The sequence below is a fragment of the Gavia stellata genome, chromosome 15, assembly GCF_030936135.1.
Source record: "Gavia stellata isolate bGavSte3 chromosome 15, bGavSte3.hap2, whole genome shotgun sequence".
Lineage (NCBI taxonomy): Eukaryota > Metazoa > Chordata > Aves > Gaviiformes > Gaviidae > Gavia > Gavia stellata.
The window spans coordinates 8,816,187-8,838,319 of NC_082608.1; the positions used below are offsets into that span (position 1 = coordinate 8,816,187).

Here is a 22,133-nt window from a genome sequence, read left to right on the forward strand (position 1 = left end):
AAGATCCTTACTAGCTCCTAGCTCTTAACTCATAACATCAGTTTTTAAAATGTACATGAAGTAAACCATAACTAGACCAAATGGCTAAGTCTTTTTGAAATAGTATATTTGTGTATGCATAAAGAGCACTTTCATACTTCTCCACTCATCAGCAAACAGCCATCAATGTTTCCTGAGGAGTGGATTCTAAACAGAACAAGTCTATTACACTACAGTACTAGTACAAATACACAGATGCAAAAAACCCCCAACCCCACAATCCTCCTCCCCACCCCCCTAGACAAAAGAACCCACCATGAATAGTTATCCACCAAAAATGTAATGGATGCCTAAGTCTATAGAGTCAGAAATCCTTGTTTAGGAGGATCTCCTGTTTTATGCCGCAAGACAAAGAAGGATGTAATAATAGTAAGTGGTATAGCTTTTCAGCAATAGATAAGATTGTTTAATAGATCCTACTTCTATATCAGTTGCTCACTGTTTAAAACAAATTGTAACTTATACTTTTCATCCCAGGCATCTGAATAGCTCAAAGAAGTTTTAGTTTAACAGTTTAAACTGTTTTTTAAACAGTTGTTTTTATGTAAACTATAAGGAAGGACTTTTTGTCCAATAGTGCTAACAATTATTTTATATGACTGTTCCAATCCGTGCCTTCCATTTTACTAATAGAAAAATGGAGACACAAATAACTAAGAATGTTTTAATAAACCAAGCAGTACAGAAAGGAACTTGGAATGTAATTTGGACTGTCTCCCAGTCACACTTTTACAGTTGACCTAGCTTATACTCATTAGCTTACACAAAGAGCACCTGAAAATTCCCCTTATTCACCATTTACCATTTTACCATTTATATCTTCCCTCCTTTGTACTATTTTCTTTATGGCAAACCAGTGCATTTAATCAAGTTTCTTAAAATTGAATATTTGAAACAGAAAAGTATCACAATCTGCAAGTCAGCTCCATCTGACTTACAAGAAAAAAGGAGAGCACAGGTATTACAGAAAGAAAAAAAAAAAATAAAAATCCTGTCTTGAAGACAGCAAGAACATACAGAAACTTTACTCAAAAAATATACAAATTATACTTCAAGTCAAGGTCACAATATAAAACTATTAAAAAAAAGGATCATATACTGCCTAACTACAGAAAAAGATATGTAAGTATAAAAATAAGCTACTTATGTAAACGCATGTCATTTTTTAAACCAAGTTTTGAATGTTACTCAACCCTAAGAAGGGGTAAAGCATTGATTAATGTTTACTTCTTATGAAATACAGACATTTGTGCATGTGAACAAGGTCCATCAGTTACAAGTCAAAAAGGATGAAAGCTTCCAAGAAAACAGTGCAATATGGCTTGACCAACCTATCCACCCTTCCACACAATTTACAGACAAAACTCACCAGCAAGTTTTATAAGGATTTCTACCCACACTTGATGCTATCCAACTTTCTTTTTAGCTGCATTCCTACCCTTCATTTCCATTCATTAGTAACACCAATAGCTTGACAATGACGTATCTCTTCCATTTGTAAATTTTCTAGACCATTAATTTGGAAGAATGTTCCTTTGTTTTAGCTATAGACTACTGTAGGTATAACGCCTATAAAAAGATGCATGTAGAAGGGCAATACAAGTCAGAGACAAAAGTCTAAGGCTTGCTTTCTTAATTGATCCAAGCCATGGGAAAGGATGGGAAAATAAAAGGTTTTACCACTATGCAACATATTGAAATTAAAAACCAATAAAACAGTGGGATTATGTACAAGTAGCTTGTTTAAAGTCTTAATCAAAAGCCACATGAAGGAAGAGGACAGAAGTAAGGTAATGCTTGTAGGTAGAGGTATACTGTATTATCATCAACAAATAAAATTCTGAAAGAAAAAGTTTTTGGCAACAAAGTCCTTTTTCAGAATAAGCTGCAATCATTTTGGATTTTAAGAAAAAAAGTAATTCTTGATAGTAAGGGCACTAATGATTTTATCAGACGAATTCTGTACCTGAAACAGGAGCAATCAGTTTGCAGACTAAATTTTTTAAAGCTGGAATGTAACAAACCATGCTAGATATTTCTAAATGTCCTCTGATCCACAGTGTAAATCATTACTGCTAAATAAAATGAGAGAAAACATTTTTATTACCTGATTTCCAAAGAGATTGAAGCCATTAATTGCTTCTAAAGCTGCTTTTGCCAGCCCCACGGAGCTGATTAAAAAACAAAACAACAAAAAAGAGAGATGATATAATTCAAGACCAGACTAAAATTTAACACGTTTGACAGCTTTCAGAGCTATGATCTTTTCTTGATTTGAATTTTGTGCTTAATCTTTACGTTAATAAAATGATGATGCAGCAAATTTGGGGGTTTTTGGTGGTGAATTTTTGTTTTGATTTTTAAAAAATACTTTTCAGCATTTTCATTTGCCTTCAAATGTCAGAGACCATCTGGAACAAGCACTACTGCTCTCACCTTGCTGCTAGACATCTGGCATTATGTATTTCAAGGTCTTCCTAACAGTGTATTAACAGAGGATTTACTTCAGCACAATTTTTCAACCCAGTTCTCAAGCATTAAAAGACTGATTTCAATATAATAAAAGAACTCATCAATCTGGATTCAGAAAAGGAGGATTTTCTGATGTCAACCATATAGTGAAAGGTCTTTTATTTCACTTAGTCCATGACTAGTATCCATCATGGGGAAAACAAGACACACAAATACTACCAACAAGCTTTCAAGTTAGCAAGTTCATGTTTAAAGATATTAAGCACTAATCATATCTACTAAAATCACTGATTGTCATATAATCTTTAAATCTAATTATATACTAAAATATAATTTATTACTGATTACAAAAATCATACAGTACATATAAAAATATATACAAGATTACTTTTATAAGGCTGTTTCATTTTTAAAAATGTAGTCTTAGCCTTTCCTTGTGGCTATTAAAAAAAAGAGAATAAGCATTCCCTCTCAATGCACACATATACTTTCGATGATTTTTTTTTTCTTTTTCGAAAAGCTCATGATAAGCTAACATAACTCTACATGCATTTGATGGGTTTATATGAAATTTGAAGTATGACAGAGGGCAGAATTTTGAAATATTGTTTTAAAGACTACATAATTATAGATAGGCCAACTTCACATGCATCCACTCAACTGCAATGCAGAGCTAAAGCATTAACATACACATAAAAAGCTCAATTTTTACACATTCATTCTGAAATTCTAGATGCAAAGGTCACAGGGCATCAAAAAGTAAAATATTACATGTGCTAGTTCCCAACAATGCTAGAGTTTAAAAAAGCAATATATAACGCTACCAGATTTCTGACAGTTCTGCTATCAAATACAAGCATTCAAAGTAGGGAAATGACTTTGGACTGCTTAGTAAGTGGTGACATAAAAGTATAGGAACTAGAAATACTACAGAAGTCTAGCTAATAAAACAAACACCTTTTACATTCTCTGAGGCTATCTAGTAAAACTGATTCAGAGCATCCTGCAAAAAAAGCCTAGTGTATTTCTTCCAACTTCATTCATAAAACTAAAACTTTAAATTATGCCTTTGTCTCCACTTACCTACAGTGCCTCTGACCAATGCCTCTTTATCTGTCTCTGCTTCATTTCTATATAAATCACAATAGTGATTTATTGACTTCATTGACACCCCAAGGTGCTGTCCCTAAATGTCTATCCCGGTTTTGAAGCTCCTCTTTCAGAATCAAGTTTCATCTTTCTCCCTAACTGCCCATTCCTTTAGATAGGAGCTCTGCTTTCCAAGTAGCTTACAATTAATTTGAAATATTTTTAGTCAAAAAATGACAGTAAGTAAGACAACAGAAAAGGAAGACAGCAGAATAACAGGAAAGTATAGATGTCTACCCTGTTATCTTTAAAAGTCAACAAATGTGAAGACATATAGCAGAAGACTGAAAAAGTAAAAAGCAGAATGAATCAGGCTGACATGACAAAAGATTCAGAGTTAAAAAAAGACCATAAGGGTAAACAAAAGTGACAGAACATAGTACAAGGACATAGATCAACACTGCAGGAAGAAAGCCTCCAACCTTAGCAAGATAAAAATCAGTGGAAAGAAGAACTGAAAGGTTCATCTTTCCATAAAGCCTTTCCCTATAAGGGAGAGGAAGTTGTTGACACTGTCCTCAGCTAACAACCATTTACATCCAGCTACTGTGCTTCTTCCAGCTGGGCACAATACACAAATCTGGAGAAAAACAAAACCAAACTAAACACACACACACAAAACAAAACAAAACAAACAAACAAAACCCCAAAAGAACTCTCTTAAACATCTACACTGCTAAATATAGATGCTTGAAAAGTCTGAAGTTTTAAGAACTGTGAAAAGTCTGGGGAAAACAGAATATACCAATTAATTTAACAGGTTATTTATTAGCACAGTAATTCCTTCAAATACTTCTTTAAAAAAAAAAAAGGACAAAAAAGGAGTTAAAAGTTTATATCCTTTTTTCTCTAAAATTGATTATCCACTCAGCCAACCACACTTTCCTTTTTCTTGCCATATTTTGTTTGGGATAAAAATTATGCAGTATTGCCAAACAAGGAATGGGGAAAAAAAAAAAAAAGTTTATCAGAGGATTCATGTGCCCAGATAACATGAGAACAACAGAAAGATAGTCATGAATGTGAAAAATTAAAGCATCCTTAAGAGTCTGAGGGCCGTACTCCACTTACAAGGAAGTAGTAAAATTAACATTAGTTAGGAATATGTGCTTTCTGAACAGGACAGCCCTAGATATTTTGTTTATAAAAACAATTAATAAGCAATACTGAGTTAGAAAAAATATTCAGAAAATAATCACTAATAATCCCCAACTTCTGTGTAAGAGGACTTGTGATAGTACTGACAAACAACTGCCCAAAAAACTTAGAACAACCAAATTGTCAGAGAACTGCAAACAGGGACTGTGCTTTAACCTTAATTCTTCTATACTCCGTGGGGCATGTTGGGATCAGAGCAAAATTTTTACCTTACTGTAAATAAACTGATTTGTACTGTTTATTCATGTGAAACATAAAATTCCAAGTATTTACTAACTAATCCATATTTTAAAGATGGGAGCTGATTATGATTACACAGAAAATATTGAAAAGAGTGAAAAAAATTTCAGTGCAGAGTTACAGAATGTGTTTAGTTTAAGTACTGTTTTACCTGGATTGGTTTTAATATTAGAAGTACTTAAGACACTGATTTCAGACTCTATCATTCTTTTTAACTATTACCAAAAGGTTTTTAAACCTCCATTTTCTTTCTGAAACATTGCCAGAAATAGTACTAATGGGATTTAATTCTAATTGGTTCAACAAGAGAAAGCGGATTAGGTTAACTAAGTTCTGCTCCAAGCAGCTGCCATCAAACAGTGGTGAAATCCCTTAGTTTCGGTATCTTCTGCTGATGAAAGCTTTTGGTACTGGAGAATGGGATGAAGGAATAAACTGAACTCAGAAGCGTTGTGAATATAATTATTTTTCTGGCTTTGTTTCAAATATCTAAACAAAAATGTAATTGTTCTAACAACTGCTGTATTTTAACTATCACCCAGCAATTGATCAAACAAATTGGCTTGATGACTCAGAACAGAACTTTTCATAGGAGTTAAGTATTATTATCAAACTGCATACATAGAAAATCAAAGTCAGATAAATCCCTCACACTAATCCGTATCACATGTTAAAATCTCATATTCTTCTTTTCCCTTTCAAATAACACTTCTAATACCAACAGTCATATTTTCAGAGTGGGAAAAAAGTTACTGACAAAAGGTAGAGAAGTAATAGCTGTTCAACAGCAACAACTGCTGGTATTCAGACAATGTAAAACTACTCTATCTACAAAACAGGATGACACTGCTTGAAAAAAATTGAAGATAAATACGGATTCCTTCTTTGAAATAATTTCTATTTTACATACTCAGTCATTATTCTACAATAAGAATAATACTTACTGTAATTGATCAGTATTTTTCTACCTCTACTTACTCAAAGCCTCTGGAGACTTCCATACTCTCACAAATATTACTTGCAAATGAAAATGTAAATGTAAATGTCTCTTCATTAAAATACTGCTTTTTTCCCCCAATCATGTAGTATTTCTTCACCTTACAATGGTATATCAAGCATTCTCTTCACTATACACACAAGTACTTAGATTACTAGAAGTTTCATAGTTAACTGACAGGAGGGAGTTCCTTAACAAAAAAGTCTGGGAACAGCTGTACTCTCAAGGATGTCTTCAAAAAGACTGAACAATCACAGAACATAACACACTTCAGAACTATGATCACACTTCTGACACTTGTTTCATTCCTGCTGATTAATGGCTTCCTGTTGGGCAAATTAGAAAAGAGGTTTTCTAATAAACATATGCTCATGTCTTTCTACAGGAAATACATTCCTCATACTCTGCAATTTAATAATGGAAAAAATGGACTGTTTTAACAGTATGAATTAAAGGCAAAATGTATTTTAATAAATATGTTCCTTCCTCCACTCAGCAACCCACTATGAACATGCTGTGTTAACCTGATGGATTCTATTCCCAGAGAAAAAGATGCTTACTTGGAGATGGCCCCAAAACAAGGCCTAACCCAAACCCTCTTTAAATATTCCTCTGAAAATTTCACAGGATCATATAGTCACTGGTTGGAAGGGACATAGAGAACTCATCTAGTCCAACATGAAATCTCACTTGAAGCCAGGTATAATAACCAAGACCGATTCAAGTAAACCATAGCCTCATCTAGACAAGTCTCAAAAACCTCCAAGCATGGAGATTCCACTTCTTTTGAGTATCCCGCTCTGGTGCTTCACTGCGCTTCAAGTGAAAAGGCTTCTTCTTAATGCCCATACTGAACCTTCCCAGGTGCAATCTGTAGACCTTACTGTAGCCACTGATTATTGTGATTTGCCACCGATTACGAAGAGTGGTCTTGCAGTCATAACACTATGGGTAACATTTGACCTTGATCCACATTTGGGGCAGGGGAAGCTGAAACTAACCTAGAGAAATTATACTTCCAGCTTGCTAAAAAAGCATTAGTAAATTTACTTCAATGTCATTCATAATGCCCAGTAACTTTTAATTGCTATATTTACCCTCTCAGTAAAATACCTGAGGGTAAAAACTAGAATTTGCATATTCTTAGCAACTGCTAATCAAAACACACCTTAAAGTATATACATCCTTAATCCTCGTCCCATTCACAGTTTCTTGCCTCCATCCAAGAACTGTGCAGTTCAAACGGAACATCAAACACCACACGGGATGTTAAAAAAAAAACCCCAAACAACAAAACAAAAAACAATCCCACAACAATAATAGTAATTTCATAACTAGACGAAACAAAATCAAACAGCAATATTATACCTACACTACAGAGAAGAGCACGATCGAGGATCTACAGTCTTAGATTTGGAATATGAAGATGCTGCACTTCGGCAACTTCATTATTCTCACAGTACATATGGAAGGTGTCAAAGACACTTTGCAGAGGTACTCAGCAGACGCCTGGTGAACAGCTTGATCAAATGGTTACAGGACAAATTAATTTTTCAGAAGTTCAGCCGTATGGGAAGGGGAATCACGCTATAATAAAAGCTGTTACAAGTATTGCCTTTGAACGAGTAAAAGACATCAATTTGCACACATCAATGAAGACCTGGTCCACAGAGTGTTTTGCTATTTATCATTTATTAGAAGTGTTTTGAACTGCACTAAGATAGAATACCAAGACTGTTTAAAGACTTAAAATATCTACATCTTCTAACACAGGCCATAATTTGCAGTTATTATTCATGGGCTTCATATTATATAATATCTTCTTTAAAAATAAAGCCTCTTTCAATAAAAGACAGGAATTAACTTCTAATTCTGAAAGCACACTGTAGACTTACAGTGCGAGTTTTAAGTGCCAGGAGTACAGCATACTTAACACTGAAACTTAAGTGACTGGTTTGGAGTCCATAATCACTGAAGACAGACATATATCATTTGTGACTAGCCCTGATTAGTTACAATGACTTTTTGATTTTTTTTTTTTTTTTTTTTTAGAGCTCTCTTAGGTAGATACACTACAATAGGAGCATAACAAAGTCTAGAGAATATTTTAGTGTACCCAGGGCTTTCCTCAATAAGATCTAAGTACATCTTTGGATGCATGCTCCTCTTCCGTTTTTTCTGATTTATGAGAACAAGGGAAATTGTCTACTGGCTTCCTACAGTGAAGCAGAGCATCAACATACACACAAGGAAAGATCAATAGGGGCAATACCTGTTTCTGGTGACCAAAGTCTACTTCTTAAATTAGGACCAAGCTCTGTACTTCCTTTTGTGCCAGCTCAATGATCTGTTAGATTGGCTCAGTCCATCTCATAAAACTTCACCCTTAGAAAAACCAACCTATAAAAGTCAGTCTAGATTAAGACAAGACCACATGCCCATTTCCATCTTATTAAAAGATGTTCAGTTTTCCCTGGAGGAAATTCACATACTGAATAACCAGAATGCTGCAAACAACAGGAGACACAGGAGTTTCAGTGCTCCTTTTGTGAATTTGTACAAGGTGAGATGTGGAAGGACGTATATGATTCTCTAAGTGAATGCTCATGTAATCTGGCATTTGACAATTCTACAGACACAGGAGGAAGAAAAAAACCCAACAAACTAATAAAGCAACTTATAGTTCTCAGTTCTCATACTGGTACTAAAGCTCTACAAAAGCCCTGAAAAAAACATACCTAAATTAATTGTTTTGCTGCAATGACATGTAATTATATCTACAGTTTAAAATACATGCCTGTATGTGAACAAAGAAAAATTATTTCATTCTGAGATGAGAACACAGATTCATTTGGCAACATTAAAGACTGGAAGAAACTCGTGTATTATTTGCAAGCCCGTGATAATTATAAGCATCAATGACATTTAAAAAATCCTAAGATATCCAAGCTATAGCCATCTTTATGATTAATAAAACCTCAGAAGTCAAAAAGTGAAGAAAACAATAGTAACGCTAGAAGCAGCAAGTTGTCAGATTACAGATCTGATCCTTCAAGATAGACAGCGTGTGAGCAATTCCACTGAAGTGAACTGGACCACTCTAATATTAAAATGCTAAGAACATTCCTAATTGTCTCACGGGACAGGGGTCAGAATGCCCAGTTACTTGTAGCATCTAAAGAACCTGGCAAAAAACTTGTGCACTAGGCTATCCTCCACAGTGTCCAACGTCTTCCTCTCAGCGTGGTGGAGATGAGAAAAATCTAGGCTTACGATTCAACACCTTCTTAAATCAGGATGTTCCTAAACATTTTTGTGAATCCAATCTAATGCACATGCCTCAAGAGCCTGAACTGTTCTGAATACAATTTTCAGAATTACATGCATGCAGCTGCACATAATTATTGGAATTTGAATATTCAAATAGCTAAGTATGTATGCGGTTATTTCAGCATGCGTATGATGATGAAATTATGCTTCACACTTTCCCAAAATACATCTCTTAGTCTTTAGAGAACCTTAATTTAGTTCAAACAGTATTTTAATGCATTATTATTTTTAACTCACCCCATAAATTCTTTTTATTCATAACACATTTACTTGTTAGACTGAAAGAGCTACATTTGCTCACCTACCTTGAATGCAGCTCTGGACTGCCATTGTTGTATTTACTTCCTCTTTCCCACACACCAAAATCTGGTACACGATAGGCTCTCTCCACACAAAACACAAGATTTTGAATGAAGGACACCTATAAGAAAGAAAGAAAGAAAAAAGTGACTGAAAGAAAACAGAAGCATATTTTCTTCTGTTCATTTTTTCAAAAAGACAAAGTTGTTTTTCCCCCAGAGAATGATGTTCCCAAGTTCAGATATTCTCTTTAAAACCAGTTTCTAATCTGTCCCAAATGAGGCGATGATGTGATTTATGAAAAAGTTCCTACAAAGCCAGGGATAAAAATTATTTCATATTCAAGACACATATCTGAAGAGCTCCAAAAAGGTGGTATTTTCATCTGTTAGAAAAGATTTGTCCTAAAAACAACATCAGAGAGCAAAAGAAATTAAATCCCACAAGATAAGGACACAGAAATCTTGGTGCTGTTTCTTAATTCATTTTAAGAGAATTGATATGCCAAAGTTTTATTATATTAGCTCCAAATAATACATACTTATGCAGATTCAAACATACTCCTTTATAAACACAAATAAAACTCTGAACCAATTTATTATAATTATAATCTCCTCTTGGATCAACATGTTTAAACTGAATACTAAGGTATTTTAAAGGTATTTAAAGATATTTTAAGGGTATTTAACTACAGCTGGGGACTTATTTGAGCAGATACTTTTTCCTTATTTACACTGTTGAAAAGAGACATTTGGAGTTGCTCGACTGTAGAAAAGTTAAACTGGCAAGTCCACAGATTAAAACTTACAGGAAATCTAACCACAAACACAAGATTTACACTGGTTCATCCAACAAAGCAGGGAACTCTGCAGGAAAAGCGAATTTTGCAATGACTATAAACACAACCATATTGGGGAACTACAGAGGACCATCCACTTTACTACAGTGAAGTTTGGGGTTTTTTTGGGTTGTTTTTGTTTTTTTTTTTTTTTTTTTTTTTTTTTACAAGCTCTGAGATAAAAACCAAATCTTCTAGTAAAAGGTATTTACTTCCGTTTTAATTTACCTGCATATCTCTGTTTTGTCTTTTTCTCTCCATTTTTCTTTAAATCTTAAAAAAAAGTTACTATTTCAGATACACCCTTTATGTTAATACCAGTCCACCAGCGGTATATATAATTCTATACCTACTTGTCTCTCTCTGTATGTCACTGCTAAAATTTCACTATAGGGTGCTCATGTACAATTATCTGCACACTACATCTTTTCATAGCTAGTACTTTCTAGCAAACAGACTGTCCCACTCTTTAGATATGCCTGGTATTATGCTTCCCTGTAATTTAGCATTTGATTGTATTAAAATGAACTTTCTCTGAATGAAGCTAGAACACACAGTGATTAAGAGTGTGGCTTCTCCTATTTTTATCATTAACTGAAATTTAGATGCATTAGCTAAATGAAGAAGCAAAGAGCTCCACAGAGAAATATATAACCTTACCAATTACTTTCTACCATTGATGATGTTCAGAACATGAGAAGAAAAAGGTCAACTACAGATATTTTGTGAAACTAAGGGTTTCCAAATAGCAGATTTACAGAAAAAAGGCAGCAGATAACTGGTTGCAAACCAAAATCTTCAGAGAGCATTCATTCATATCATGGGCAGATAAATGCTATAACCAAGTCAACGCTACAGCACTTACAGGAAATTATGGATTGTGTGTGTTAAGTTTATTTATCCAGAAGTCAAGCATGTGGGGAGCAAGGTGTAATAAAGAATACACATGCAGCACGTATGACTGCAAATACTAGTGTTACTCTGTTCTATGCATAGATAACTGCTCTCAAATTCATTCACTTGCACAATCATATACTGTTCTCCTTGTTATGGATGTAAAGATGCGATTAAATTAATTTTTTAACTGCAAACAGATGCAACTAGAGGGTAACTCATTGACAGCTGCCATGCCTGACATCAAGCAGCTTAGTATACAATGATCGTCTCCTAAGCCAAGAGTTCTGTGTACAAACATATTCAGGCATACAGCTTGCCAAATATCAACCATCTGCCAGCACCTTCCACTGTGCTAGCACTGGTTCAAAACCCTCTCTCTACGAAAGGAAAGAGACTAAATACATCATGCAATGATATCATGGGAAAGAAATATCCAGCTTGATGTTTGAGTAGCAGATTGCCACATCCACAGTGCTGCCAATACCACTATGCTGAGTATTACCCAGACACACAGGAAAACTTGGAAATACCACAATTATGTGGCGTTAATAAGATCTGAGAATATATTAAATTGTTGAAGCTATACAGAGACTAACAGAATGTACCGGTCTGTGGTAAGGTAATCTTAGTATAAATCTTCACAGCCCACAGATTTCTAGGGTACGGTTGCAATGAAAACTACATCCTGACATTGAAGTGGAGAATATCCACTGACTGGAGAGTCTATACACATGCACTTTTTCTGCAGGTTCTGCAATTAAATGCAAACATCTGGAGGATAATACAAATTATAAGTCAAGCTAAGTAAATACATAATTATATACATTTGCCTCCCCACAGACATAAAGGCAATTCAGAGAAAATAACATAGACCTATCATATGGTCTAACTAAGCAAGACAGGAGCCAAGTTGCATCACTTAGTTTTCTCATTATCTAAAGAAAAAACATTAATGAAGATGTAACTTTTAGAAATATAATGCAAATACACTGACTGGTAAAATCTCCCTTTTTTAAAAATGGTAGTACTATAAGAGCATTTCAGCTTTTTAAGGCAGTACAGCAGTGACTATTAAACAGACCAGAGTAAATTTAAACAAATCCAGATTAAAAAAATAGGGAAAAAAAAATAAAAATCTGCGGTTTCCATTGCTATCTCAAAACATAACCTCATTTTAGAGCAGGACAGCAGGCTGTCCTGACATGACTTGTCCGCAAGTCAAGGCCATGGTGGCTATTATTATCTTATACTGAAATTCCACTGGATAGCATGCACTGACTGACAGTTTGAAATAAGGTGAAAAGTGAGAAAAACATAACTAGAAGTTAGCTGTCCAAACAGACCTTTTAATTCTTGACCTTGTACCTTTCAGAAACAGCAGGGAACTATAGAAATTTTTAATATGATGTTATATTCACTCTTCGCATATCTAACACTTTAGTAGCTATTCATTTCATTTATCTTTTCTGAGTTCCATTAAAAGTGGAGAATATCTGCAGTGTATTTCCAGAACAATTATTTTACAGTTGGTAATTAAATAAAACCAAGGGAAAAAAAAACCCCCAAAACTTAATACAGCATGTGTTTTACCATCAGAAATCGATTTGTACCTCATCTGTGTTATAGATAATCTGCAGCCCCGAAGAGATCATCTCAACCAAATAGAGGAGAAATAACGACACAGCATTTATCTGAAATAATTAAAGACAGAAAGGAAGCTATAATAACTTATGCTTATTTGACTCCAATAAACATAAACAAGCTAAATGTGGTATTACTCACTAACAAAGATGGTTCCACTAAAACACAGTTTTGGTTCTTCAAATATCCTAGACATAAAGATGTGAAAACAACCAATAGGAAGACATGCCACAAACAAGCATTGTCCTCTACAACTTCTGCTGCAGTATCATTTTTTAAATTATTTTAAACTATGATATTAAAATGTTTTTGCTTAGGCATACTGCTTTGACCCATAGGCAATCACTTTAGTCACAAGCTGTTTCATGTTTACATATATCACAATTTATTAGCAAGTAGAACACCAAGAAGGCAAGTAGCATATTGAATAGTACACAGCACATCTAAAAAACAAGTAATTTTATTCCTAACTGGAATTTTAGCATTATCATGTAACAGAAGTATAATTACAACATTCAGATGATTGTATTTGTGAAAAAATGTTTTCTTTTGTAGCTGTACATAGCATTGATTATTAACAGTAATTACTTTCAGCAGCTGTACAGATGAGCATCATAATGCCAATGTATTAATGAATCAAAGAAAACTGCTTTTGTTACACAGAATTCTAGTATAATTGAGAATTTGTACAACTTCAACAGAGAAAGTAAGTTTATCACAATAACTTTCTTCAATGAGCTATAAAACCACAATCTCAGTATATGAAGTTTAGAGAACCCATCTAGAACAAAAAACTGGACCTTTATCGGAAGCATAGGAGATTAAGGTCAAATTCTAAAAATTCCAAAAGATTTAAAGACCTCTGACTCCAGTTTCTTAATACAATCTGAAAAGTACCAAGTACAGCAATAATGGAAGAGCAGCTACATAATATATTCCATTCTTCCCAACTGAACCATCTCAGTTACTCTCTTGTCTCCACAGAGCTGAAAACCCTCTATTTATTGAAATTTGCTGATGACAGAAGGGAATGTGCATTCATGTTTAGGGGAAGGGTTGAGTTGCCACAAAAACCAGAGACTTTGAACTATCATACAGTGCTCCCCAGGTCCCAAAATTATTGTCTCCTCCTGCAGATAAAAGATATGCATGTTCAGGAAGCTTCATATAGAAGTCCAAGATGCTGACTTAGGAAAACTCCATAAATCATTTTTCTCAGAACATACATTTCCTGAATCCAATACATTTACTGTACAAACTATTTAAGTGATGTCACCATGAAATTAAACAATTATCAACCTACTGTCACTTCTGAATAATTTCACTAGCAATTTCCGAACTAAAAAGAGTTATGGAATGCAAAAGAGCCAAGGTCATGAATGCAAAAAAAGGGTCTGAAGGTAAAGAGAAAAAAAAAAAAAAAGAGTAAATCAATGCTTTGAAAAATGAAAAACAATAAACCAATCAATTATGCAATGAATCTGACTAGGAACCACTACACAAAATAGTGAACAACAAATTTGTAACTAGGCAAAGCTGTTGACAGTGTACATTAAATCTTTCATGAAAATTGCTCTGACTTTATAGAAAACTAAGCTGGGAACATTAACAAAAACATATAATATTCAATGTAAGATTACACTAGATCTTTCACTTTACTGGCTACTTGAACATTTTTTTTCCAGGATTATTTATTGATAGCCATCTACTTCCACAAATCCCAGTTACTTCAGTACCTTCTGACTTCTATTTCAAAACAGTCTGTCTTCTCTACCAAAAGATGCAGAAGGAATCTCAACTTTATCAAGTACAACACATCTAACACAAATCTAAACAGACTGAGACAGCTGCATCATGAAAGAATGGAGACAACAATAACATTATTTAAAATCATCCAAACTTCCAATTACATGCACATGCATATTTTACCTGAAGGTGACCATATTCCTTATGGGAGAAGACCTCATCTCCACTGTGTGCACTGAAAACAGAATGAAGACATGCAGATGGTTTGGGGTCTTGCTTAAACTGCTGAACCTAAAGTTGAATTAAAGGCAAAACGCAAAATCAAAGTCAATAATTTCAGTATGTTTGGCAACCACAAATTCACTACATAAACTCAGGTATTTCAAAATTTCTTGATATGATCACTATGTAAAACTTACAAACAACAGTTCCTGAAACTTATCAGAAACTATTTCATACATACTTAGAGTATACACATAAAGAATACAAATATTCAACCCATCTATCTAATCTCTTAGGGTCTGGTAGGAAAATAATCTGTAATAGATAGCTACAGATGCTTAGTCACGTTCGTCTTCTGGACAAACACCACCTCATTTTACTGGAGCTGAAATCTTAGCAGAAAGGATGTTGAAGCATATCACGCCTACCCTGAATTCATAGATCCGAAACGTACATATAGAATCCTGACCCATAAGCTCTCAGATGGCTCACCACCTTTCCCTAGCAGAGTATCATGAATTCCGGCTACTCTCTCACATATGGGGCAACTCCCCTCCTCCTCTTCCTGGCCTGTCCTAAAGCGCCTGTAGCCATCCATCACAGTAGTCCAGTCACTTGAGCTACCCTACCATGCCTCTGAGAGCCCATGAGATCATAGCCCTGGAGCTGCACACGTACTTCTATTTCCTCCTTTTTGTTCCCCATGCTGCATGCATTAGTGTACGGGCATTTCTGAGAGGCACCCAAGCATGCTGATCTCCCAGAAAGGGTACAAGAGCTTTCTTCTCCATAATGCTGTCCCATAGATAGCTCCTTATTTCCACACGTACACTTGGGACAATTCCACTTCAGTTAATGCTATGTGCCTTCTGTTCACATCACCCCAGGCCCTTTGCTTGCCTACCCCATCCACCACTTCCTCACTTGATTGTTGAGCACTCTCTTTCTCCTTCACTGTTCCTGGTTTAAAACTCTTACTGCAGTGCAAGAGCCTGAAACTTTTGTTGTGAACAATAGTTTTAATAATTTTTATGACTAATGATCCGTAAAATTTAATCATTATGGTTGTACCATTTGACAATGTGACAAAGTTTTTAAAAGAAAAAAGAAATTTATTATTAATTTTTAAACCTTCTGGGTTATAGACCTACAAAAGTGTTCAGAAATTGCCACATGTAGATCATGTAACAAATGAGAAGCTGAAAGAGCTAAGAGTATCTAGTATAAGAGTACACGGGAAAACAAAGATTTATTTTGGTGAGCACAGTTTGTGACATTCAGATATACAGTGGTATGTTTACAGATACTGGAAGGCAAAGCCGATAGCTTAAAAAGAAAACATAAAGATTATAGGTAGGAAGAATAGTACCCCAGATTAAAATGAGATGGACACTATCATGGACACTTTTTATGCATGGACACTACCACTAGACATCAAAATAAGCCTCTATGATACAGAGTCTCTTACAATGGAGATGGAATGCAATAAGATGAATAACTAATACAAGAGATTAACAACAAAGGACCGAAATAAGAACTACAGTGATTTTAAAGTAGTTTTGATTCCTTTTTTGTCACAAAATACAACGTCTGCTACCTTACAAAACCATTTGAGACAACAATTGGGACTGTCAGATAGGAGACAACAGGGCAGAGAAAGGAAATCAAATTCACAAATAAAAGAATGAAGGTAGCAAAAGAAGATCCTTGTCTGTAGTTCCTCAAGTCATGCTACGCTCTCCAACAAATGATTTTCAAATTTTCTAACCATCATTGCCAGGACCTGGTCCACATTTCACAACACTTTCAACACTGATCTTATCTTCATGCGATATTCTTCTCCACCAACAAATCATGCTTAACATACAGCATGTGTCCCAGGTGCAAGAAAGTGAATACTATTTTGTGGAGTCATCATGTCTAGTCCATGAGCGCACTGAATATATTTTAGGTCATAACTCATATGTTCATTAGCAATAGAATATAACATCTGCAATTTTTGTCATAAGCAGCAGCATCTATTCAAGTCATGCCTCAGTATTTGGGCATATATAATTCATACTATTAAAAAATATCCTCCTTCTAAATGAGGCCAGCACATACAGAGTCTCTCAGAATAAAGTCCAATTTGACTTATGTCTGTTAGGTTCCTCAGACTGCTTATTACTACATTGTAGGAAGAGAGAAGCATTTATAGTAATCAAGGCAAAAACCGACAACCTTGTATGTCAGCAGTGTGACACCTGTGTTAATTGAATGCTCATTATTCGTATCCGCAGTGATCATCCTCAAAACAAACCACTGCATGTCAAAGAGAAAAACAACACCTCACTTGTAACAAGATCAATTTAGGTCAAGATTATTTAAAGATTTAAGACTCCAAAAAACAGACTAAGAAAAATGAGAAAAAAACCCACCATGTCAGCATAAATACAACTGGCAATACACCTGTTTTGCTTACTATTATTATTACTACTACTGATACCACATGCCTGCAGACTTTACATTTCCGTTTGCGTGCTTAGAAGTGATGGAAGGTATGTGGTCACATGACCATTATTTTAAATAATACAATTAAAAGTCAGTGACATGAAACTTAAATATCTATATTCCATGTCATTATTTTAACTACTTGTAGAATTACTGCCAACCACTATGCAAAATTAATCCACCACATCTAAATTTTGATAAGGAGAAGCCCTGAATATTCAAGAATATTCAGGTTATACTACAAGAGGATTACAGGCTGAATGTATCAACTGTATTATAACATAAGTAAATTACCCTGTTTCCTTATTCATTTTGGATTGCTGCCCTTCTGAATTTACACCATTAAGTCAAAGAATACTGCAAAGTGGCTGCTAAAGAAACTAAGCAGAATAATGAAAATGATCACCTAGGTAAGGAGAATAACTGCAAATGCAATAACCAAGTTAACAATGCAAAGAAAACTCTCCTGCCTTAGCTAAAAGAAATTCTACATCTTTCCATTTACGCATTAAAAAGACATCCAAAAAACCCCAATTACTAATGGTCTAATGTTTAAATAGAATAACTAACTGCAAAAGGAACCCAAAGAAGTTTCAAGTATGCCCTGCAGTTTACTTCGCAAAATGCTCATGTCTATTATACCCTAAAACAATGCTGTGACCTGACAAGACTGAAGTAACTGTTCTTAGCTGGGACATAATACTACTGCATTCCGCTTTTTAATTTTATCTATATTTAGAAGCTAGTTTTCACAGTTTAATTACTCTCTTCGAATTAAGTGAGTGCTTGTGTCCACAGTAAATGTTTTACCTTATCGGCCTGACGCATGTAGCAGTAGAGAATTCCTCTCATACACTTTATAGCAGAATGCTCCAGTTCATGAGTCCTTCCCTTGTCATCATCAATACGCCTGGGTAAGAGAGATAACTCATAAAAAAAAGTGGAAATGCATTGGGGGTGGGGGGGAGAAAAACAGGACACATTACTGCTTTGGAATATTAAGTATTTAACGAACACTGTTGTATAGTGGTGCCCACACTCATATCAATGTATTTATAGCCCTACCCATCCTTCCTTAATTTAAAAAAAAAAAAAAGTTTTTAGTTTATGTTGCAACTTACACAAACATTCCTATTTCAAAATTTAAAAAGAAAAAAGATCCTTGCTGATACTGTAACATTGCAAGCCACTGTTGTGTTCTGAGAGATCCAATACGCAAATACACAAATACTCTGTAACTCTACAAAGTATCTGCCATTCATAATCAAGCAGTCACTTTCCTGATGATGTTGATAAACTATAGCTGTGCATACAAGAGTCTGAAAGTTAACTACTCTGAATGTCCAGAAATGTGTTTTAAGATACCATAGTGTTTTTATACCATGAAATCAAACAACACTCACAATTACTATATTACTATATGTATATTAAAAACAATGCCAAATCCCAAGTTATTTTAACTAGAAGAAATGCATTGCGTGTAAACAACCTTGATCATTGCATTCATGTGTTCTGTCTGTTCCAGTTCTCAATTTTTGATTGAGTCTTTCAGGGTGAAAATAATGTTTTCTTACATATTTGTAATTTACAACAACATGTCTCTGATAGAAGTATGCAAAACAGGGTAATATGCTCACTGCTATTTCTCAGTCCATTTTATAGCTGTTAGTAATTTGATTACAGCTAAGTGGATGATAACTACACTGCAAACAAAACATATCCTTTTCCACCATATTTAACACATTAGTAGTGGATGCCAAGGTTCTGCTACTTACACTGAAAATTAGGAAGGTAGTGATGACTTCAAAAATCATACACATCCAGAAATCATGCTATTTAAATAATAACCTTAGAAATAAGAAATGTACTTACTTTCACTTACAAAGTTGAAACAAGGGGGGGAAAGCAACCCCCCAAGGAATAAAACCAGATAATGCAAAATTAATAGGTTAAAAATTTTTTAAGCAGTACGATTTATTCTCAACTTTATCATAAATCCAAAGAAGCACGTGTAAAAGCTCTGAAGTTTTCATGTTACAACATTTTTCCTCTATTCACAACAGCAGTGTTTGTCTTCTTAACATGCTCTCAAGAAATTTAGCTTTTATGAAAGTGAACAGTAGCACTGGCATGAGTCAAGCACGGTAATCTACATTTGGTAGATAACGCAGCCTTCCACATGAGTCTTGTATCTTGAGTAATTTCAGATTTTAGCCATTCATTTAACTTCAATCATCAACCTTTGCCCATCAAAGAAAATTCATTCCACAGCACCTGAAGTTCAGGACCCTGTTCTGAGCAAAACTGGAAGTAACACAAACTATTTATCTTGCCACTTTGCCCTTCCTTCGACCTGCAAAAAATTTCATATATCTTCTATGATTCTACGTACCAGAAATTAAAGACTGAATAACTTGGGCAACATTATGCCATGCTCTCTTCTATGAGTTGCTGAAAATTTAAAACTAATCACCCCTTCCCCTTTCATTCTTCCTTCTAATGTTTTTGTTTGTTTTCAAATGCTTTTATTTCACCAACAGAAAGAGGAATTAAAAGAAAGATGCAAAGACTTCAACGTAAGACATGAAAGTAATAAGTACACATTCTGAATGTTAATTTCCTTATAATTTTTGCTAGCTTCTCAAAATTTTGAAACCCATTAGATCTCAGGCATGACATTTCCAGAAGTAAACACAGATCTCTGTATGTTTCCTCTTTCAAAAAGCATCATTTTCTAACAACATTTGCTGGAAGACAATTTTAATAACTTTTTTTCAGATTGGTGTCAGAGGTTTAGAATCTAAAGCAATAAATGGAGACAAAGAAGAAACTCAAAACTTTTTATCTGGTAAGTAGATGATCTTTACTTCAAGAGTAGCTCCTCATATTATTTCTGGCCCTTCTTCTGTAAAATATACTAGAATTTCATCCAATAATATTATCACTACATCAATACAAGAAGTTGATTAGTAAAAAGAGTAAATTATTCAACATCTGCACACCATCATCTTTCTTAAAAACACTGCATTTGAGTTATCATCATCATCTCTGCCTGTGTTTTCCTGGGTGGCTGGGATAGCAAGGCTGGAAACAAGGAATAGTAAATCTCAGAAAGCAGTTTCCATAGTTACTTGACCTAAAGGAGAGGGAATTACGAATACAATATTATGGGAGTTAACTCTCCCACAGTTTTTAAGGTCATACTACACCACACGAATTCCTAACCTACTTCTCTAATGAGTCAACAGTGGAAACAGAAGAAACAGAAAATAAGGAGAGCTAACAACTGAGACTGCCCAGCCTTTGTACCTGGCGAGGATGGTAGTCACTATTATTTCCCAAATATACATTTCTCAGCATTCAAGGATTCAGCCTCCTATGAGTACCCGAACTGTTACTACCTGCAACGAGCCTATTTCTGCTCTGAACTCTCCTACTACATTTAAAATGAGCAGTATTCCTTGAGTACAGTTTGCCACAATAACCTTTATTGTTAATAGCATGCATTAATCCCTCTGTTTCAGAATACTGGTAGCAGGTAAATTATATGAAAACATGTTTATTTATCAAAAGTAGAGTGACATGTTTTAACCTAGTAGCTACATAAATATTTTTATTGCGATTTGGAAACATGTACCATCTCTATGGGTTTACAAAGCTATTTCTGATAAAGCTTCATCTTTTAAAACTTTCCGGGGAACTGTGTAACAGAAAGAATGTAACATGGCAGAGATGTAAGTTTAGAAGTTATTAACCTGTAAGCAAGGGCTAATGCCCAGGCACATGCAGCACAGTAAAGACTGTCGTGTACTTTTGCCTTTCGGTTATCCCCATATGTCTTTGTAGGAAACAGACCTGTGGTTGGGCTTTGATGAAGCAGCAACGTTGACTTCACTGGAAAAAGGAAACAAGAAAAAATGGTATTAACAGCATTTACGTTTCTTCCAGTTTCTACATATATTTTCAGGAATAAATCAAGATGTGAACAACCTGTTAGAGCATGCACAACATAAAACAGAAGAGAAAGAAAGGTAAGGAGAAAGACACACACAAAAAACATTTGTCACATTGTTTTTTCAGTCAAATTAGACCTTTTTACAAAAAAATCCGTATTCAAAACTATTTATATGGCTCTGTTCTTGTACAACCCACTCCGTACAGAATCTCTACAATGCAACCCAGCAATTTCCCATTTATGAAAAAAGAAAAGGCGGGGCAGGGGGGACACGGGACGCTACAGTATGTCAACTGCCCTCCCAAATAATTTAAATAGTTTAACTCTGCGGAACTCTACATTCATAAAAATTAAATTTTTAACTTAGGCCGGATGACTGTATCAATATTTTTAAAAAAGGAAAGGAATAAGTAAGAAAGGAGAAAGGACAACTACAGTTATTTAACTCAGTACCTTGACATAAAAATAGAACAAGACAGGAATTTTGAAATTGTCAAAACTGAATTAGAAAAAAATATTAAATATTACTTTCTTTCTTTTTGTACTTCAATAGTTTGCATTTGTGAATTGTTTTCCTCAAATTGTATAATAACCGGCACGCTACAAGATTGAAGCTGGGCTTAATGTCCTTGGACACGACCCTTCTAACAATAACCTGT

The 22,133-nt window shown here is 34.7% G+C and overlaps 1 protein-coding gene across 5 annotated transcripts in view; it reads right to left on the reverse strand.

Moving 5' to 3' along the window:
* PHKB (phosphorylase kinase regulatory subunit beta) overlaps positions 1 to 22,133 on the reverse strand; it is an 83,367-nt gene that overhangs the window by 50,495 nt on the left and 10,739 nt on the right. For 4 of the 5 annotated variants that reach the window (XM_059824728.1, XM_059824729.1, XM_009813019.2 and 1 more), the window contains 6 exons: positions 21,275 to 21,413; positions 18,330 to 18,429; positions 14,991 to 15,098; positions 13,031 to 13,111; positions 9,691 to 9,806; positions 2,147 to 2,210 (listed from right to left, as the gene is read on the reverse strand). In XM_059824728.1, coding sequence (XP_059680711.1) covers positions 2,147 to 2,210; positions 9,691 to 9,806; positions 13,031 to 13,111; positions 14,991 to 15,098; positions 18,330 to 18,429; positions 21,275 to 21,413 — 608 coding nt within the window. The remainder of the gene's footprint in view (positions 1 to 2,146; positions 2,211 to 9,690; positions 9,807 to 13,030; positions 13,112 to 14,990; positions 15,099 to 18,329; positions 18,430 to 21,274; positions 21,414 to 22,133) is intronic. The other variant, XM_059824731.1, reaches the window with a different exon arrangement.